The sequence below is a fragment of the Salvelinus sp. IW2-2015 genome, linkage group LG20 (genome assembly GCF_002910315.2).
Source record: "Salvelinus sp. IW2-2015 linkage group LG20, ASM291031v2, whole genome shotgun sequence".
Taxonomy (NCBI): domain Eukaryota; kingdom Metazoa; phylum Chordata; class Actinopteri; order Salmoniformes; family Salmonidae; genus Salvelinus; species Salvelinus sp. IW2-2015.
The window spans coordinates 12,067,270-12,086,356 of NC_036860.1; the positions used below are offsets into that span (position 1 = coordinate 12,067,270).

The 19,087-nt window shown below is 42.5% G+C and overlaps 1 protein-coding gene across 2 annotated transcripts; it reads right to left on the reverse strand.

The window, feature by feature from the left end:
- Positions 1-1,088: 1,088 nt before the first annotated feature.
- Positions 1,089-13,916, reverse strand: LOC111981585 (interleukin-3 receptor class 2 subunit beta). 2 transcript variants are annotated; one of them, XM_070449198.1, is made up of 13 exons: positions 13,360-13,916; positions 12,952-13,081; positions 12,671-12,831; positions 12,319-12,473; positions 8,673-8,817; positions 8,197-8,332; positions 7,860-8,014; positions 7,337-7,464; positions 6,910-7,093; positions 5,989-6,085; positions 5,229-5,298; positions 4,449-4,555; positions 1,089-4,326 (listed from the first exon to the last, which is right to left on the reverse strand). In XM_070449198.1, the coding sequence occupies exons 1-13, from the start codon at positions 13,508-13,510 to the stop codon at positions 3,531-3,533; spliced, it is 2,415 nt and encodes an 804-aa protein (XP_070305299.1). In that variant the 5' UTR covers positions 13,511-13,916; the 3' UTR covers positions 1,089-3,530. The 2 variants fall into 2 exon arrangements, with proteins under 2 accessions (XP_070305299.1, XP_023868695.1); XM_024012927.2 differs by having other exon boundaries at positions 4,449-4,558.
- Between the last annotated feature and the right edge of the window lie 5,171 nt (positions 13,917-19,087).

A 19,087-nucleotide genomic window follows, 5' to 3' on the forward strand; every position in this document is an offset into this window, starting at 1 on the left:
TATGCTTACCACGCTGCACCTTGGTCCAATCCATCTTTCAACGAGCGTAACACATTTACTCTGTGCTGGCAAAGCGTTCATAACGTAGGGGAGACTGGGGATGGTTGTAACACTTTTAGCATTTTTGTCATTTTCTCAGAGATTTTTGGAGCTGCTACATTCCAATTGTGGTAGGAACGGCTTCCATCTATATGTCTGCTACAAATGGGTATAGGTATTTTCTCTCTAAATCAAACAGACAAGTGGTGACTTTGTCTCAAATACAAGGAGTAAAATGTTACAATTTACAATCACCTCCCAGGTCAGTTGTAACAGGGCTTGGGGTGAAATGAAACAGTTTTTAAAAAAATGCATAAATCATGACATGCAACGAAATATTGAAAGCCTAATTGAGAACATGGGAACTACATTGCCATGTTTAACATTTTGTGCAGCAGAAATAATAAAATAATAATTAAAATATTAAAATATTAAAAATCAAAAAATATTTTACACAATAGATCTGGTAGAAGAAAATACAAAGAAAAAATCAACCAGCTGTTTTTTAGCACCATCTTTGAAATGCAAGAGAAGGGTCCCAGTTCTGGCAATCACTCTGGTTGTAATTCTGATGGTGTCCACAAGATTGCAGCAGTGTATGTGAAAAGTTTCAGACGGATAACTTCAAGTAATGAGCGTTCTACATGACATTTAGTTTGAAGTCACCCAGGTACATTTGGGCAAATCGGGTACATTTGCATTCATATTACATTTTTCTGCAAGAATATCGTCAAATCTGTATATTTGGACTTTGATTTAGCTTTTCCAGTATGAGCAGCCATGTTATAAGTTCAACATTTGCAAAACAACCAGTTTTCATAACTTCATAACACCAAACTTCCCTACATAGTGAATAGGGAGGCATTTGCGACTCAAACCTCTGATGTGTAACAAGGGGGATTTACATGTATCTCTTCCTGGGGTCGATAGTACGCCACATTTTTCATATACGCGAGGGGAGGTCCTCGGGACTAATCTAAAACATACAGGTTCTCTAACATCAGGGAGTGGAGCATGGGAATAATAGGTATAACGAACAATATAAGAGGTATAGCGAACAACATTCATTTATTTTACAGCAAACAAAACAATATTTTCATCTTCATCTCCAGGCATACATGTTCCTTGGAAGCTCTAGCTCATGCTCATTCCCTATCACAGGACATAAACAAACTTTAGTTGACATACAAATCCACAATTACATTCGATATATGCCTGAGCTATGGCATAACACAGATCAGATCAATTACTCGTGGTCACAGAACATGTTGCACAATACTCTCAGGAGGGCATGCCATAGGTGAAGGAGAGCGGGTCAAATTGGCATACGGGTACTCTTGCCATAAACAAAAGATCCCCGGATATGCTTCAGAATTTGGACTAACCCAGTGTCGCCACTCCCATCCTCCCTGCGCATGCCAACCTTACCATGGTAATGCCAATCTGTAGAACAACAAGAACAGCCAGGTTAAATACTGAAGGCCACACCCTTAATTACAATCAACAATCTCACACACCTGGCACTGACAGAGGCACGAGGCTACATTCACCAACTTAACAGTTCCACCCTGTTACATCTTTCCCCTCTATTTTTGAAATGTGTTCTCACATTTAACCAAGAAAGKAAAAAGCTTGCCACACAGACCCTTAAAACACGTGGGCCCCTCAGGGGTGCGTGCTTAGTCCCCTCTTGTACTCCCTGTTCACCTACGACTGCTTGGCCGCCCACAACTCCAACACCATCATTAAGGTTGCTGAGACCACCTACAGAGAGGAGGTCAGTGACCTGGCAGTGTGGTGCCAGGACAACAACCTCTCCCTCAACATCAGCAAGACAAAGGAGCTGATCGTGGACTACAGGAAACGGAGAGCCGAGCACGRGCCTACCACATCGATGGGGCTGTTGTGGAGCAGGATGAAAGATTCAAGTTCCTTAGTTCCACATCACTAACAAATAAACATGATCCACACACACTAACACATTCGTGAAGATGGTACGACAATGCCTCTTCCCCCGCAGGAGGCTGATAATATTTAGCATGGGCCCTCAGATCCTCAAAAAGTTCTACAGCTGCACCATTAAAGGCATCTTGACTCGCTGCATCACTGCTTGGTAAGGCAACTGCTTGGCATCCGACTGCAAGGCGCTACAGAGGGTAGTGCGTATGCCCCTGCCGTCCAGGACCTCTGTACCAGGCGGTGTCAGAGGAAAACATGTGTCAAATACTCCATCCACCCAAGTCACAGACTGTTCTCTGCTACGACACGGCAAGCGGTACCGATACACCATGTCTGGAACCAACAGGACCCTGAACAGCTTCTACCGCCAAGCCATAAGACTGCTAAATAGTTAATCAAATAGATACCCAGACTATCTGCATTGACCCTTTTTGCACTAACTCTTTTGACTCATCACATACGCTGCTGCTACTGTTTATTATCTATCCTGTTGCCTAGTCACTTTACCCCTTACCTATATGTACATATCAACCTCAATCACCTCGTATCCCTACACATCTACTCAGTACTGGTACCCTGTGTATATAACCAAGTTATCATTACTCATTGTGGATTTATTCCTTGTGTTATTCTCTTTTTCTATATTTTTCTCTCTGCATTGTTAGGAAGGGCCCATAATTAAGCATTTCACTGTAAGTCTACACCAGTTGTTTACAAAGCTTGTGACGAATGGCATTTGACCAGGAGACCGTCATCACCGTTCGCATTCTGTAACACAGCACTTTGCGGCCCGCGGGCCGACCCCTGCTGTAGAACGACAGGAACAGCCACTGGCACTGACAGAGGCATAAAGTGCCACCCTGTTACACATGTGCCATCCATGTGATGTGGAGGAAACCTGGGAATCTGAACCTCAGTCACCTTACCACCCAGAGAGGAATGGCTTACCGCAGTATGCTTCTGTGTTTGTAGTTAGTCAGTACAGTAGAACCCATAGGGGCGACAGTGTAGCCTAGTGGTTAGAGCATTGGACTAGTAACCGAAAGGTTGCAAGATCAAATCCCAGAGCTGACAAGGTGCAAATCTATTGTTCTTCCCCTGAACAAGGCAGTTAACCCCCCCACTGTTCCTAGGCTGTCATTGAAAAATACAATTTATTCTTAACTGACTTGCCTYGTTAAATAAATAGGCCACCTCTGAGTTCAACAGATACACAGTAAGTACAGTGCTGCCATCTGCTGGGCATTGTGAGTAACCAAGGGAGGCTTCTCTATGAGGCTCCAACAGTTTTCCCTCCCAGAAATAGAAGTGTTTCTCAATCTCAACCCAGTCTTCAGTGACCACAAATCAGTAGTTTTACACATGTGGTCCATTCCAACACGAACACACCTGAATGAATTAGTCCAACTAATAACCAAGCTCTTGTGATTAGTTGAGACAGGTGTGTTAGTGTTAGAATGGATCAAATATTGAGAACAGTGATGTATAGTGGCCCTCATGTAGTCCAGCATTAGATGGGGTTAGCTAGTTAGCTAAGTGGCTAGCTGGGACAGTCTGACATAGGGATCCTCCTTGCACTGCTCCTCCTGCCTCATCTCCCTCCTAAAGGCCTGCTGCTCTTGACTGCCCCCTTTAGGTGGTCCAGAAGACTGCACATGGTCCCAGCCCCCAAGTGCCTGTAGGGCCGGGAGGAAGCAGTACCCAGAGGTGTGTAGGGTAGGGCCCACTGGGGGCAAGGTGAGGGGGGTGGTGGTGGTGGTGGGAGGGGTGTACGCTGGAGGAGGGTCTTCATTCTCACTGGGTGGTGAGCAGGTGGACATAGAGCTAGGTCCGGATGGGAGGAGCTCTGACTTGGGCCATGCCATGATGTCGTTGTTGCCGTTGTTGTTACCAGTGTTCTTACTGTCGTCCGCTACTACAGCGCTCATAACAACATCCGACACTCCCTCTGTTGATCTGGACAGGCCACCACAGGCCTGAGGCATCGCCACGTAGTCCTCACTCGACTCCGAGAGGGATGGGGCAGACCTCTCCGAGGAGGACGGAGAAGTAGGTTCAGAGTTAGAGAGAGTGTTGTCGGACTCCTCACAGGGAGGCTCCAGACTCAGAAACTCACTCGGCGCCGGTGAACTGTCGCCACAGAAGATGTAAGGGCCACTGAAGCTGAAGCCGGATGAGTCTAGAGCAGGAGGGCCAGATCTGTCCACAGACAGCAAGTGGCGGGAGGAAGAGTTTGGGTCACACTTCTTCCACCCCTCCTTGGTAATGGAATGGAACAGTCCATTGGCCATTACATCTGGGTTCAACCACAATGGACTATCTGAAGAGCTGCAACACAACACAGTGAGGTAAGGGTTAGGGRTGAGCCAGGTCACCATGTGTACGAGTTATCTTTTTTAAGTGTTGGATAGTGTAGGTTAAATAAGTATAAAGATATGAGCTAGTTTTACCAGCTGGAGCAGAGACTGTTATCCTCCCTGCTCTCCTGTGTCTGTACCCTGCAGATGTAGGTCTTCTCACTTCTCTCACTCTCATGGAATAACAACCTATCAGAAGACTTCTGGGAAAGAGAGGACATACCATTATCTGTGAGTGATGAACGATGAACGATGGATACATGCAGGCACGTGCACAGATAGGGGTCTACCTTTACTCTCCCACCTGCCCCTTTGCCCTCCCACTCGCCCTTTTGGGTGGCGGTATATTTTTTGTATACAGTTTCTGTCCTTGTTGTTCTGAACCGATTGCCCCCAAGTCGTCGTGACATTGTCAAGTTCACAAACTAGCAGATTTACATCAATCAACGTGAATGATTAGCTGATAGCCCACCCTCTAATCCCGATGTCAATCATGTCTTTTGGAGGCACTGTAACTAGCTGGTTTCCAATCTTGAAAGTGAGTGTGTTGTTGCAGAAATAAATAGGCCAATGCTAAAGCGTGTTTAAATGTTCGCTACAGAGGCAGTTAGTATGTTATGAATTTTGAGATATGAATTGCCTTTTTTTTTTCTCATTTTGAGCACCTGCCCACTAAAAGGTCTGTGCACCGCCCTGGATACACACAATGGAATTTATAGTGGTTATGAAAAATGATCTTTGTGCACATTCTAGATGATTTGTTTTATTATTGAGTGCAGTTGTCATATATTCAATAGCTGAGTAGTCCACAGCGAGATGCTTTGTGAATAATGCTGGATGAATACTCAGCCATTCAGATGTATTCAGGCTTACCTTAATGACCTCTCCCAGTACCTTGCTCTTGAGGGGAGACGGGACAGACACRTCCCACAGGACTACCCTCCTACAGACAGAAAACAAAAACTAATGAATCAATGGATGAATGAATAGAATGACAGCTAACCGCCAAAATAAAYGAAACACCAACACAACTTTGGCATAGATTCTACAAGTTTCTGGAATTCTATTGGAGGGATGCGATGCCATTCTTRCATGAGAAATTACATCATTTGATGTTTTGTTGATGGTGGTGGAAACCGCTGTCTCAGGCGCCGCCCCAGAATCCCCCATAAGTGTTCAATTGGGTTGGGATCTGGTGACTGAGAAGGCCATGGCATGTGGTTTATATGGTTTTCATTCTCATCAACCCATTCAGTGACCACTCGTGCCCTGTGGATAGGGCCATTGTCATCCTATTGTGTTCCCATAGCTATGGTAGCCAAAATAATGGCCTGCCCAGCATTTCTATACATGACCCTAAGCATGATGGGATGTTAATTGCTTAATTAACTCAGGAACCACACCTGTATGMAAGCACTGGCTTTAACACTAGTAATAACACAAGGGCATCTACTTGGTAAATATTTTCTTTTTCTTGAACTGCACTGTTGGTTAAGGGCTTGTAAGTAAGCATTTCACGGTAAAGTTGGCACTTGTTGTAATTCGGCCCATGTGACAAATAAAGTTTGATTTGAAGGGCGAATTAAAATGGTAGAAAAAGAATAGAAACAGTTGGAGAAGTCTGAGTAATCACCTGTGACAGGCTGGTATGGTAACGTAGAGAGCGATGAAGACAATGGCCACCAGTATACTGATGAAGACGTAGAGGAAGGTGGTGATGGACCAGGAAGCTACCAGGAGACATGGGACAAAAGATGCATATGTGAGAGTGAGAAATGTAGTTGATGATCATCGATGAGTAATTGATTAGTAGTGTCTGGATATTCCTGTCTGTCATGTGATCTGATTGAGATGGTGGTTTCTTCAAGAGAACAAAGTCACATTTGATCAGCTCCTGTATGCTGCCTTCATCAAGTCTAGTCTTAATTTCTTTTTATTTCACTCTCCGAACCCTCCAAACGGCGTGTTCAACACATTTCAATATTATTTTCTCATTTTTTTATTTTCTCATTTTTCACACGAAAGCAAATATCGTGGCTTCACATAAGACTGACACATGGAAGCAAAAAAACCCCGCTCTTTAATACTTAATGAAAGTCTTTACATTTGTTTTTGAAAACATTCTTCAAGGGATATGAACTTTGGTGCTTTTTCATTCAGCATCTCATGAATAGATAATCATATTATAGTTTTTAGAGCTCTGCTATTTTGACTCGCATGGCTGGCACGACTAGATGAATTGTAAATAATAAAATATGGTTCACATCCCCCCATTTGTACTTATTTCAGTGCAGACTGGTTATCTCTGATGATAAAATATGTTTTCAGAGTTATTTGAAAAAAATAATTGAATTAGCTTGGTTCAAGTTTGTGCTCTTGCCAACTCCATTGCTGTCATTGTGAAGCAATATACAGCAATTGACATGACAATGAGTGACAAGGAGTTGGCATAATAGCAAAAACAGACTCTCTCAGGCTAGAATAGAATACAACAATAGATTAGAATACTATTAAAAACATGCTTCAACCAGGAGATACCATCTAGGTCCATTACCTGGTTGTGTGGTCCACTCCACTGGGTCGGTCCATTCTGAGGGGCGTCCGTCAAAAGTATCACCCTTTCCCGGGACCACCAGGGCTCTCACCTTAACCAGGTAGCACTCAGAGGGGCGCAGGGACACCCCCAGGATGGAGAGCGAGCGGGACCCCTGGGAGACATTGAYGAACYTAGTATCCTCCTGAAAAAGAGAAGGTTGGACAGAACCAAGTGAGACACAGTCAAATTATCAGTCATTGTCAAATMATCTAGTCATTGAGATGCTTAAAAAAGCAACAGCCAATCTCGCTTGATGAGTGTTCTTTAGCTGATGAACTAGAGATGATCAAATGRAATAGTGAAAATGAAAAGACATTGCTTTTGGATCATCCCACTTCCTGTGAAAGTATAGCACAAAAATAATGAGATAAAATACTTCTCCTACCTGAGTCTCCTTACTCCAGTAGTGCACCTGATAAGTCAGATCAACTTTAGAATTTGGCGGATTCCATTTTAGAATCCAGTTCCCATCTCTCTCTTCTATCTGCACTTTGAGTGGACGGTTTGGACGAACTGTGTAGYGAGAGACATCAAGAATCAGACATTAAGAATCTTTAAAGAGATTGAACGGGATCTTAAGTATTTACGAATGTATTTATTTTTTGCAGGACGTAACATATTGTACGAAATGGATGACGTCGTACACAGTTGTGCACAATTTCCCGGGACCCGTTTTGGCTCATGAGCACTKATTTCTAAACCACTGGCTGAAATCATATAAAACCTTCTAGAAAATTGTGCCTGTAATACCACAATATAAACTCCAGGTGGCAGCACTGATACACAATCACTGAGGCYGTATATTTTATGGGTTGCATCAAAACAAATATCATCATAAATTGAGTCTCAGCTATGAGATTTTATACTCCCCCAAATATCACCCCTGTCTCGGTGTGAAAATGACTCACTGTTTTTGTGCGTTTTAAACTTTTTGCTGTTGCGTGTGGGTACGAGCTCCACCTCTAGCTGCTCTAYGTCTTGGACATGGAAGGAGCAGCTGTATTTGAGCATTGGAGCCCTGGATGGAACGCTGACCATGGTGTTATCACAGCATTTCTGGGCTCTGTAGAGATGGTCGAAAGGAAGAGAGAAATGGATGGATGGGTGGAGAAGAGGGAGGACAATGCTGTGAAAGAGAGTAGTCATCTATGACACTGAAGTGTAGTCAACTGTTCTGTCTCATCCATGGGCACGCGCACATGAGCGCACACACACACAAAGGCATACACACAGATCTTAACTCACGGTGCAGCGTGGTTGTGTTTGTAGGACAGATGGAAGGTAAGGAACTGAGCCAGGTCTCTCTTCACCTCCCAGCTGCATGTCACCGCAGTCTCATTATCCAACACACACTGCGAATTGGAGGGGCCTGGCACAGGGTCTGAGTGAGGGAGGGAAGGGAGGTGAGGGAGGGAGGGAGCAGGAGGACAGGAGGAAGAGAGAAACAGAAAGAGAGGGAGAGAGAGAGAGGGGGAATTAGGGAGGACGGGAGTGAACAAAAGGAAAGTAAAAATTGATGCACGACTGAGCAATGCTAACATGACGCGATCACAACTCTCTGACACCTCTAAGTAAATCACATGCCATCGCAAGTCGGTCCTTACAATTTCATTACAAACTCGTTACAATGCTATCAAACTAATTACATTTCATTGTATGACATTACATTATGGAGGACAGAGGATGGAGTATGTTTATGTATATGTAGGGTTTCCACTCACCCTCCTCAGTCCACCAGGTCACTAGGGGGCTCCACTCGCTCCACAGTCCCGTCTTCCCCCTTGCCCTCACCTGGGCTTCATACTGGAAGCCGGGCACCTGAGCCTCAGCCTTCACACTCAGCTGGGTGTCCTGAACCTCCACTGCCTGCACAGAGAGAAACAGACAAAGAATATTGAGTCCCAAATGGCATAGTGCCCCACAAGGCTGTSGTCTAAAGTTGTGTCCTATAAAGGCAATAGGATGCCATTTGGCACGRACGTTATGTGTGCATCTCAATTGACTAAAGTGGCTCTCCATTGGGCACAGACATCAATTCAACATCTATTCCACYTTGGCTCAACATAATTGAACATAAACATCATTGAAACAACATGGAAACAGCGTTGATTCAACCAGTGTGTCCCCAGTGGGTTCCTTTCTTTGTTTCCTTCCCTTCCTCTGCACTAGTGTGAAGCACCTGGTCTGGACAGGTGAAAGTAGACTTCCTGAAAGACTCTTTCAAACTGCTTCCACCTATCCTGTGGCTTGAATCAGTGCATATGAAAGYGTGGAAACCACTTCAGACTATTGAGACAGAGCCCTGATCTTTATATGACTCCCACCGGTGGTTTTATTTGCTATACTATTGCCGTGCGATATCCTCTCAGTCTTAGATAGTGGCGTGGTAATCCTTGGTAAGGATCGTGACGAGCTAGAACATGGACGTCACCAGGATTTTGGGTCAGTCCCGAATCTTTTGCGCTGTTGCAATGGTGTGAAAAAAATGGTAGTCAACTGAATGCGCCACTTAATGATTCACTCATGAATTTATACTATAAACGCAACATGCAACAGTTTCAAAAATTTGACTGAGTTACAGTTATAAGGAAATCAGTCAATTATAATAAATTAATTAGGCCCTAATCTATGGATTTCACATGACTGGCCAGGGGCGCAGACATGGGTGGGCATAGGCATACCCCCTTTGGAGCCAGGCCCACCCACTGGGGWGCCAGGCCCAGCCAACCAGAATGTCTTTTTCCCCACAAAAGGGCTTTATTATAGACATAAATACTTCATCAGCTGTCTGGGTGGCTGGTCTCAGACAATCCCGCAGGTGAAGAAGCAGGATGTGGAYGTCCTYGGCTGYKGTMGTTACACYTTGTCTMCGGTTGTGAGGCTGGTTGGACGTACTGCCAAATTCTCTAAAARGARGTTGGAGGCGGCTTATGGTAGAGATATTAACATGACATTTTCTGACAAGTYCTGGTGGACATTTCTGCAGTGGTGGACATTCCTGCAGCCATTTCTCAGAATGGTGCAATGTCTCGCAAGATCACTTAATGATTCATTCATATTCTACATAACAAACCAACTATAATCAAATGATAAAGGCAGGCTACGGTTAAACCAAAAACACAATGTAGTTTCATATGACAATTTTGAAATGCAGCATTTTTTTTCTCGTGCGGTTGCTGTGTTTAACTCTATCTGCTCTAAAATGTGATTAGTTCAGCCGGTTAGCTACCCTTACTTACATAGTCAAGAAGATCAAAATGCATATTCCCATCAACCTGTTTTGGATCGAACTGTTGGCATGCATGCAGCATGGACGTTTAACCTGTAAAACGTGAAGAATTATCATTCACGATTGACAGTGATGATGGCCTAATTTATAATAAGGTAGGCCTAATTTGGTGTTTTAGGATTTTCTGAATGAAAGGTTTCATGTTGGTACCAACTTTCATTCAGAAATGGCTTAATAATTGATAGTGCTCTGGTAGGCTACCTAAAACAATAGCACTGGTTATAATAAATGTAAAGCAATTTCCTGTGTGGTCATGTGTGGTCAAGTGATCATTCCAGCACCGTTTTGATGGGGACAACTTGGGAACTCATCTTGATAAATCAATCAATGTCCGATTTTTGTTTTCACTGAATCTCTGTTTGGATATTAGGTTACAATTATGCTAGGTAATGTTAGCTGAGTTGAGTGCTCATGATCATTAGTCTAACAGTTAAAAGCAATGCAGATGTTCTCTACACACACACACACACACACACACATTAGGCCTATATAGCCTACCTGATGAGCTTCCCTGATGTTTTCCTGAACTTTCCAATACTTTTCTGATGCATTTCAGTCCCTTAGCCTACTGATGTGAATACACATTGTACACTTTCCCATAGACTATTCAAGTCATTTGACATGTTTTTTTTGTTATTGTTTAAAAAAGTCAAAAGGCCTACATCGTTTTAATAACAATATAGCTGAAACCACTATTGGCTTCATTGATTTACTGAATTTATTCTCTTGTAATTTTAGGCTAGGCTGTTTGCTGCTTGATTATTTAAAATATTATTGTAACAGTAGGCCTACCTATACAATAACCTCATATGGGTTTACTGACCACAATCCATTTAATGAATAATAAGAAGTGTTGATTATTTGGCCTTGGGGGGAGCATAGCACATGGAAGAAACCATAGCGCTGCAGGAAGGGGTGCTGGAAGTGCTGCAGATAAATTGAATTAATTTTGACAAATTATATAATTACTCCTGTCTCTATAAAAATACATGAAATATTTATATAATTATTTAAAATATTTGCTGTAGATTGTGTTTTGTCACATTGTGAGCGATTACGGCAAATATAAAACAGCTGATTGTTGAGTTGTGGCTGTCAATGAACAGCAGGCAGCAGCTAGAAGGTATTTCACAATATTCAAAAATACACATGCGGAACAATTCTGTTTAAATTGGTGAGTAAACACTGGAAAGTTGGTGGACTATAATTTCCTCCTCATATTGTAGACCTAAGATCTGAGTATCCACTCTTTTCATTGGCCTATCCTCTTGTTGCATTTAAGACATGGGTTGTTTGTTTTAGCAGCTTGACATTTGTGTGGTATAAAAAAATATTACTGTAATGTCTCCAGTCATGTAAAATGATTTACAGGAAATTACAGGAATTGATTTTTAGAAAATGCCCTTTTTTCTCTCACACACAAACCCCTCAGCCCCTGGTCTTCAGGACTGAGCCCCCAAATGTTATGAAACTCTGGTGATACCACTGGGCAGGAAGCAAAGGGGTAGTGATGAATCATTTTAAAGAAGTGATTCGTCATTTTGTCACCGAGCAAAACTACCCTAAGCTTGTGCGGGTTTTGCGGGGGATATCTCATGCCYTGATGAAAAACCTAGTCAGAAAACATAAGCAATATGTTTATTAACACTCTTAGAAAAAAAGGTGGTGTCTAGAACCTGAACAGGTTATTTGGCTGTTCCCAAGGAGAACCCTTTGAAGAACACTTTTTTGGTTCCAGGTAGAACCCTATTGGGTTCCACGTAGAACCCTTTCCCCTGGAGGGTTCTACATGGAACCCAAAAGAGTTCTAACTGGAACCAAAAAGGGTTCTCCTATGGGGACAATCGAAGAKCCCTTTTGGAACCCATTMTTCTAAGAGTGTARACTGCATTTATGAAGATTCAGAAGCACAKGTCTTAGATGAATAGGTCTTTAAGAGCACATTGTARGTAACCTGGTCCCAGATTTGTTTGAGCTTTTTGGCTGCTGTCCTTGACAATGAGTAACAYGGAGTTGGCAATATATAGCACAAACAAGATATGGCACTCAAGCTAATTGTTTGTTACTCCAGTACATACTGTCCAGTCATCCTGGTTAGACCTCCTGTAGTTGACCTGGTAGTTGAGAGTGGYGGTCAAGAGGGATGATGGGGGGTAGGGGCTTTCCCAGCTGAGCAAACGGCCCCCTCTCTCTACAAGCTGCTGTGATAGGTGGACTGGTGCACGCACCCTCACTGTAATACACACATGCACACACTGTCAAAAACAAATCAACACATACATGAATAGTCAAATACAGATARAGGACCCTATATAMTTTGACTGAATTTGGTGATATGCTAGCTAACTTGTAACTCAAATGAAACATGTAAACGTAAAGTAATTGAGAACCAATGACTTATGACAGGGGTCCTGCAATGTTTAAACTCACCATTCTTAGACAAAAGCAGGGCAGGGGGACAGGAGGTATTGAAGAAGAAGACATGGTTGGTATTGATGCCAAAGTCATGAGTGTTGTACTGACACTGGGCAGTGAGCTTGATGTTGTTGGGATTCGGTGCTGGCTGACCATAGGGTGTACACAAGGACTCACTAGAGGGTCGGAGAAAGAGGGAGACATGAGTTCATTGAGTACATTGTTTTTCGGTGTCCACCTCCCTCCCTCCCTCCCTCCCTCCCTCCCTCTCATCACCCCATCAGCTCTATCCTTACCGGTTCTCAGGGCTGTCCCAGTAGTATAGGGCTAACGGTTGTGAGGACGGGTGTGGACTCTCCTCCCAGCTACAGCGGACGTAGGAGGTGTAGTCATTGTAGCACCGCAGGGACTCAAGCACAGGGGACACTATGGAGAGAGGGAGTGGGAAGAAGGATATAGACAATATAATTAGAACACGTTTGTGCTGTATGATGTAGTGTACAGTTCTCTCTATAGAGTAGAAAATATGATCTACAGTCACTTCTGGAAAAAAAATGTATTTCCAAGTGGGTGGCAGTGTTGTGCTGGTGTCTGTATCTTAATAAGACTTTCTATAATGTCCACAACTAAACATTTCATGTCTAAATTATACATTTTGTTGTCATCGATATCTGCTAAAAAGATTCTTAGACTTAGACCCCTACCGTGATATTGTTTGTTGTCCTGGATTGTGCAGCGTTCTTGTCCATTATAGCAAAGGACCAGGAGAGGGAGAAGTGATCCACAAGACATCCAGAAGAGGAGCATGTTTCCCGGGGAGCGCAGGAGGACAGGTCCCCTGGAGCAGACGAACATGGGTAAGGGTCAGCAGGTGGGTCTCAGTAATTAACCTTCTTGATCTAGACCATCTTGGGCCCGCATTATGTGGACTGACTGCTATATCTGTCAGAGTTCAGAGAAAAATGGCTCAGATACAAAAAGTCTCACTCACACTCACTCTCTCTCTCTCTCTCTCTCTCTCTCTCTCTCTCTCTCTCTCTCATGAACGTGCACACACACGCAAATATCATAATTCTCGGAAAAAATGACATCATTACCACTCACTTCCCTTACAGTATATTCTTCACTAAGTGACTCTGATGTTCCTCCCACCATCCGCTGTAACCACACATCCGTTCCTCTCGCCCTTGTTTGCTTTCTCTGGCTTCAATATGTTCCAAATGGCACCCTATTCGCTATATATAGTGCACACTACCCTATGGGACCCAGTCAATAGTATTGAACTTTGTATTATGGTGGCATTTTGGACGTAGCCTCTGTTCTTTATGATTGTGGTATGGTCTTCACTGTAATGTCCTTCTATCAGCCACAGACATTTTGGAAGAGAAGCGTGAAAAAAAAGTGGCAGAGAGTTGTGACTGTAGTGGCGTTGAGAAATCCCCATCAGATACTGTGTGTGTGTGTGTGTGTGTGTCTGTGTCTCTGTGTGTGTTTGTCTGTGTCTATGCGTGCGTTTCTAAATAAGCATTCTAAGAATACATTGTGGGATAGAGGTTAAAATACAAAGAGATGGTAAGAATCCCCAAAAATTAACACTTGTATGTAAGCTTATTTATACAACTTAAGTTGTTCTCGCCTAGTCTCCTATTCAGTGTTCAGTGAATTCTGTAGTTCTATTTCCAAGAAGTTATGGTGTACGTCAAGACTCATGCCAAATGTGTTCGGTCTGCTTCCTTTTTTCATGTGGCTGTTTACCATGTGGTCAAAAAATGACACTTAATCAATAGTGTGATCAGTACGCTCCCAGTGAGCACAAAACATTGAAAAAAAACMTTTCAACCAAAAATACACATTTTCAACCAAAAGGGTATCTTTTCAACATTTTCAACAAAAAAAGGTGTCTTTTCAACATTTTCAACATCATTTCACATATTGTGCTCATAGGGCTATAGTATGGAATGAAATGCTGCACTGAGGGTAGTATAAGTAGCTTAGTGTGTATAGTATGCATAAATTATGAATATCACTTTCACACAATTTATCTAAAATAACTTATTCCTTTTCTGTCATCGTATAATTGTCTTGCTGTTACACAAGAGTGAGCTTCTAGCCCAGGCCTTTTATGGGTGATGGGGATTTCCAGTGACGTGCTACTGAACAGTGTGAAGATTGATCAGTGAAGTCTCTTAGTTGGTTCAGGCAGTGTCATGTCAGTACAGTAATTAGATTCGTCCCAAATGGCACCCTATTCTCTATATAGTACACTACTTTTGACCAGAACCCTATGGTCCCTGGTCAAAAGTAGTGCATTAAATAGGGAATAGGGTGCCATTTGGGACGCAAACCATTGATGTCCTTTATGTCCCTTTGGCGTGCCAGGACTGCACTTCAGTAGCAGAGTAAATCCATTGTATAATACACCAGTCCTTAGCTAGCACACAGACAGACAGGGAAACGCCTGAGTCTGGYTCCTGTGTCCCAAATGGCACGGAGTCTGGAGCTGTGCTGGGCTGCTAGAGCAGCTTATCCAGGCTCACTGTGGCGTGAAGGGAGAGGCTCAATATCTGTAGAAGAACTCCTGTCTAGTCCCTAGCAGGGAGACGACTTGACTCTGTTAAGTGTATGTTACTCACATAGACCACTGATGAGGTTTTTAAGCTGACTCAAAGGCCAAAATCTACAATCGAATATCATTACTGCGACACATCACAGAAAGAGCAGTGACAATTGAGGATAATGATAAAGCAACACAAGCTCCAAAGAAAACACCACCATAAATGGCGCAACAGAGATATGCCATCCCTAGCCATTTTAATGATGGTGTGTGGGACAGGCTGTGGTGCTGTCTATAGACTATGGACTGTGTGGCTGTTTTATTTACAGAATATTTTGGCATAGGGGAGACCGGGGATGGTTGTAACACAGGATAGTTGTAACACTCAATATCTCTAATCAGGAACAAGCTAGAATCATGTGACTCACTGTGCACATGGTCAGTTAAGTCCTCAATCCTCATGTGAAGAAACAAGACCCTGTGATAAACTTTGCAGATTTTATTGACCGAAATATGATTTTGAGGTAAAAAAATCAAATGCCATTACCAAATGTATGTGGGTGATGGCATCACCTGCTTTGTTGTTTGAATCACTAAACTTATATCAGGTTTATAACCAGTGTGTGTAGATACATTTGATGTAAGTTAGCCATGCTAAAGTTTGAACTTAGCCAAACTTGAAGATAACTAATGGCTGCAAGGGTCAGGGTTAGTTGGAACAAGCCTAAGGGAATGCAAATTATGGGCCCTCCAAGCCTGTACCCCAGGACTACCATACCAAGGTTACAACTGTGACTCTGATTCAGTGAGCATGTCCAGCATTCACTCACACACACACACACACACACACACACACACACACACACACACACACACACACACACACACACCCACACACACACTGTGACTCACACACACTCACACACACACACACACACACACACACACACACACACACACACACACACACACCAATCACACACAAACATGGAAAGAAACATGTGGTTTTTGAAAACTTCCCATGTGACATTTCACATGTCAATTGATGTGTTTTTAGAACACTTCACATTTCCAAAACGAATGCAATCATTATTCACCCAGGGCAAACTCCTCCCACCGGGGCAACCTGTGTCCGATACTCAAATCCCCTCAGTATCTCATGTGAAGTGTTCCAAAACCACATTTGCACATGATTTCACATGTGACATTTCACAAATAGTGTAGTTTCATGGTATCACATGGTATCACATGTTGAAATGTTGCATCCCCACATTTATTTAACATGAGATCATGTTCTCACATGTCACATGTGTAGTTTCATGCTGCAACATGTTGCTTCGCATGTTGTCACGTTATCACATTAACGTTACATAAAATGACATGTGATACATGAGGAWTTCAAATGTTTAMTCCAGATGTTGTTGATTAGRTGTCAGATGTTGTTTAGTTGAGAAGGGACAGCTAATGGAACGTAAAAATAAACCGTTTATGATTTGTATTATTATTTTATTATTTCTGCCGCACAAAATTTGAAACATGGCAATGTTATGATTTAATAATTTTTTTCAAACTGTTACGTTTCACTACAAGCCCTGTTAGGTGTGTTACCCCGAGGAGGTGGGGTAAATTGTAACATTTCACACAAAGTCACACCTTGTCTGTTTGATTTAGAGAGTTAATACCAAATGTAGCAGACAGATGGAAGCTGTTCCTATCACATTTTGAATGTACTGTAGTAGCTCCATCAATCTCTGAGAACTTTTTCAAATGCTCAAAGTGCTACAACCTTCCCCGGTCTCCCCTACGTTAGCTGACAGTCAAACAGCGCAAAAGTGAAACCAAAACTTACATTGACGGTTAATTTTATTAATTCATTTTGAGACTTTGGTTTAAGTCCATCCTCAACCCCATCCGCAACTTCGTAGCTCATCGCAAGCCTACTAGATGGTAATAGGGGTTCGCATTGCCCTTAGTGGACGGTAGGACATTGACATTGAAATAAAATGACACCCAGTGCCATAATTTCACCATTTCAATTACGGCATTGGGTGTCATATTCCACTAGAGTCTGGCCTGTGATAAAGTCAGGGTCTGCATCACAAATGGGACCTAATTCCCTACATTATGCACTACTTTTACCCAGAAAATTATTTGGGATGCAACAAGTCCTTATTATGTTTTTTTTTTAACTTCAGTTCCATAAACAGCACAAAATAAAGACATAGTTCCTGTGCCATTCTGTCCCCGGCTTTAACCTCTTTGTACAACTACTGTTTACCTTTGTATTCAAATGAAACTTGTTCTATTCATTCTATTTGATTCCATTATTTCTGTAAGGCCCCTCACCCCTATCCCTCACGAGCAGCAGTCATACAGTGCCCTTCTAATGACAAACCTGGCATGTCTGTATCAGTCACACAGACAATTAACCCTGGGTCACTGAGCTCAGATCAGATACTTCTCAGCAACCCTGTTCACTTCACCCTCACCAGACTCCACCTGGTCGCGTACTCAGAAACACCCTTCTAGTCAGTCAGACACGGTTGTTGTTTGCATTTCAGAAAACACCATTTGACTTTTCACAAAAGCGTCACTTTCTGTGGATTATCAATTATACTATGTTGTACTATGACCTTGTTGTTTAGGTTAAAACAATCTGGCATACTCTTAATCTCTACTCAGTCCACAGAAGAGGATGGACCACACGTCTGACCCGGGTCTCCTTCTATGTTTCTTCCCTCTACTGAGTTTTTTTTTCTGGCCACTGTGTTCTTCACTTCTGCTTTTATTGGTCTTTGGTGTCTAGCCGGGTTAATATAAAGCACTTTGTGACAACTGCTGATGTTAAAAGGGCTTTGTCAAATAAATGTTATGATTGGTTGATTAAAGTCAAAGAGGATGTAACAGTACATTGCAGTTTGTTTGCCGTTTCAATCCTCTTTTCCAAATATATAACACAATACAATAAAGAAGTCTGGCATAAATGCTTAAATTGTGTAACGTACACGCCGGGAGGACCAAACAAAGGAACAAACATGCGCCGCATACTGAACGTGAGAGAAAATAATAACACCTAAGGACTGATAACAACTGAGGGCTAAATAAAGGGGGAGTAATCAGGGTAGTGATGAAGTCCAGGTGTGCGTAATGATGGGGCACAGGTGTGCGTAATGATGGTTGCCAGGTGTWCGTAATGATGGGTTGCCATAACGGAGCGGTGGAGCGGGAGTAAACGTGACACATTGTAACTATCTGTCATCTAGAGACCGGCAGAACTAGGATCAAAGAGTTAGTCAGATAACTTGCSTAAATATTTTTTTTTTTGTATTTTTTTTTTTAAAGATGAGCTTGACATGGGTATGGTCTTATTGGCTCAACAACCAAAAACACATGTCTAAGTTTAGCTTTCTTAATTAACCAGAAAATCAATAGTTATTTATCAAAGTTAGCTGGCTAGATTCTGCTTCGTAGTATACCCCTCTGAAGTGTCTTAATGTGTTGTTGTGTCTCACTTGCTTTAACTTCCTGGAAGCAAGTGCCAAACTAAGCAGCAAGTAGTTCCTCTTTCTTTCTCTGAAATAAATGTGCTCTTAGAATTGTCTTGTGGGTATTCGGTGCCTTTCCAAAGAAGGAGATATTCTATCATCAAATACAGTAATCGGTTGCYCTGTACATCATTTCACACGTTATCACAGTGTTGAGAAATATTGATACATACAGTAACTAAGGAGGAGGTCCTTACTGTTCTCAACACAAGTTCACAAATGCCCTCGCCACCCTAGATTATAACAGTGATTGTAATAGTGATACAAATGTTTAGGTTTTTGGAAAGGGTGTTATGTGTAGGATTAGAAATCTGAAAAAAGGGTGATAAAATA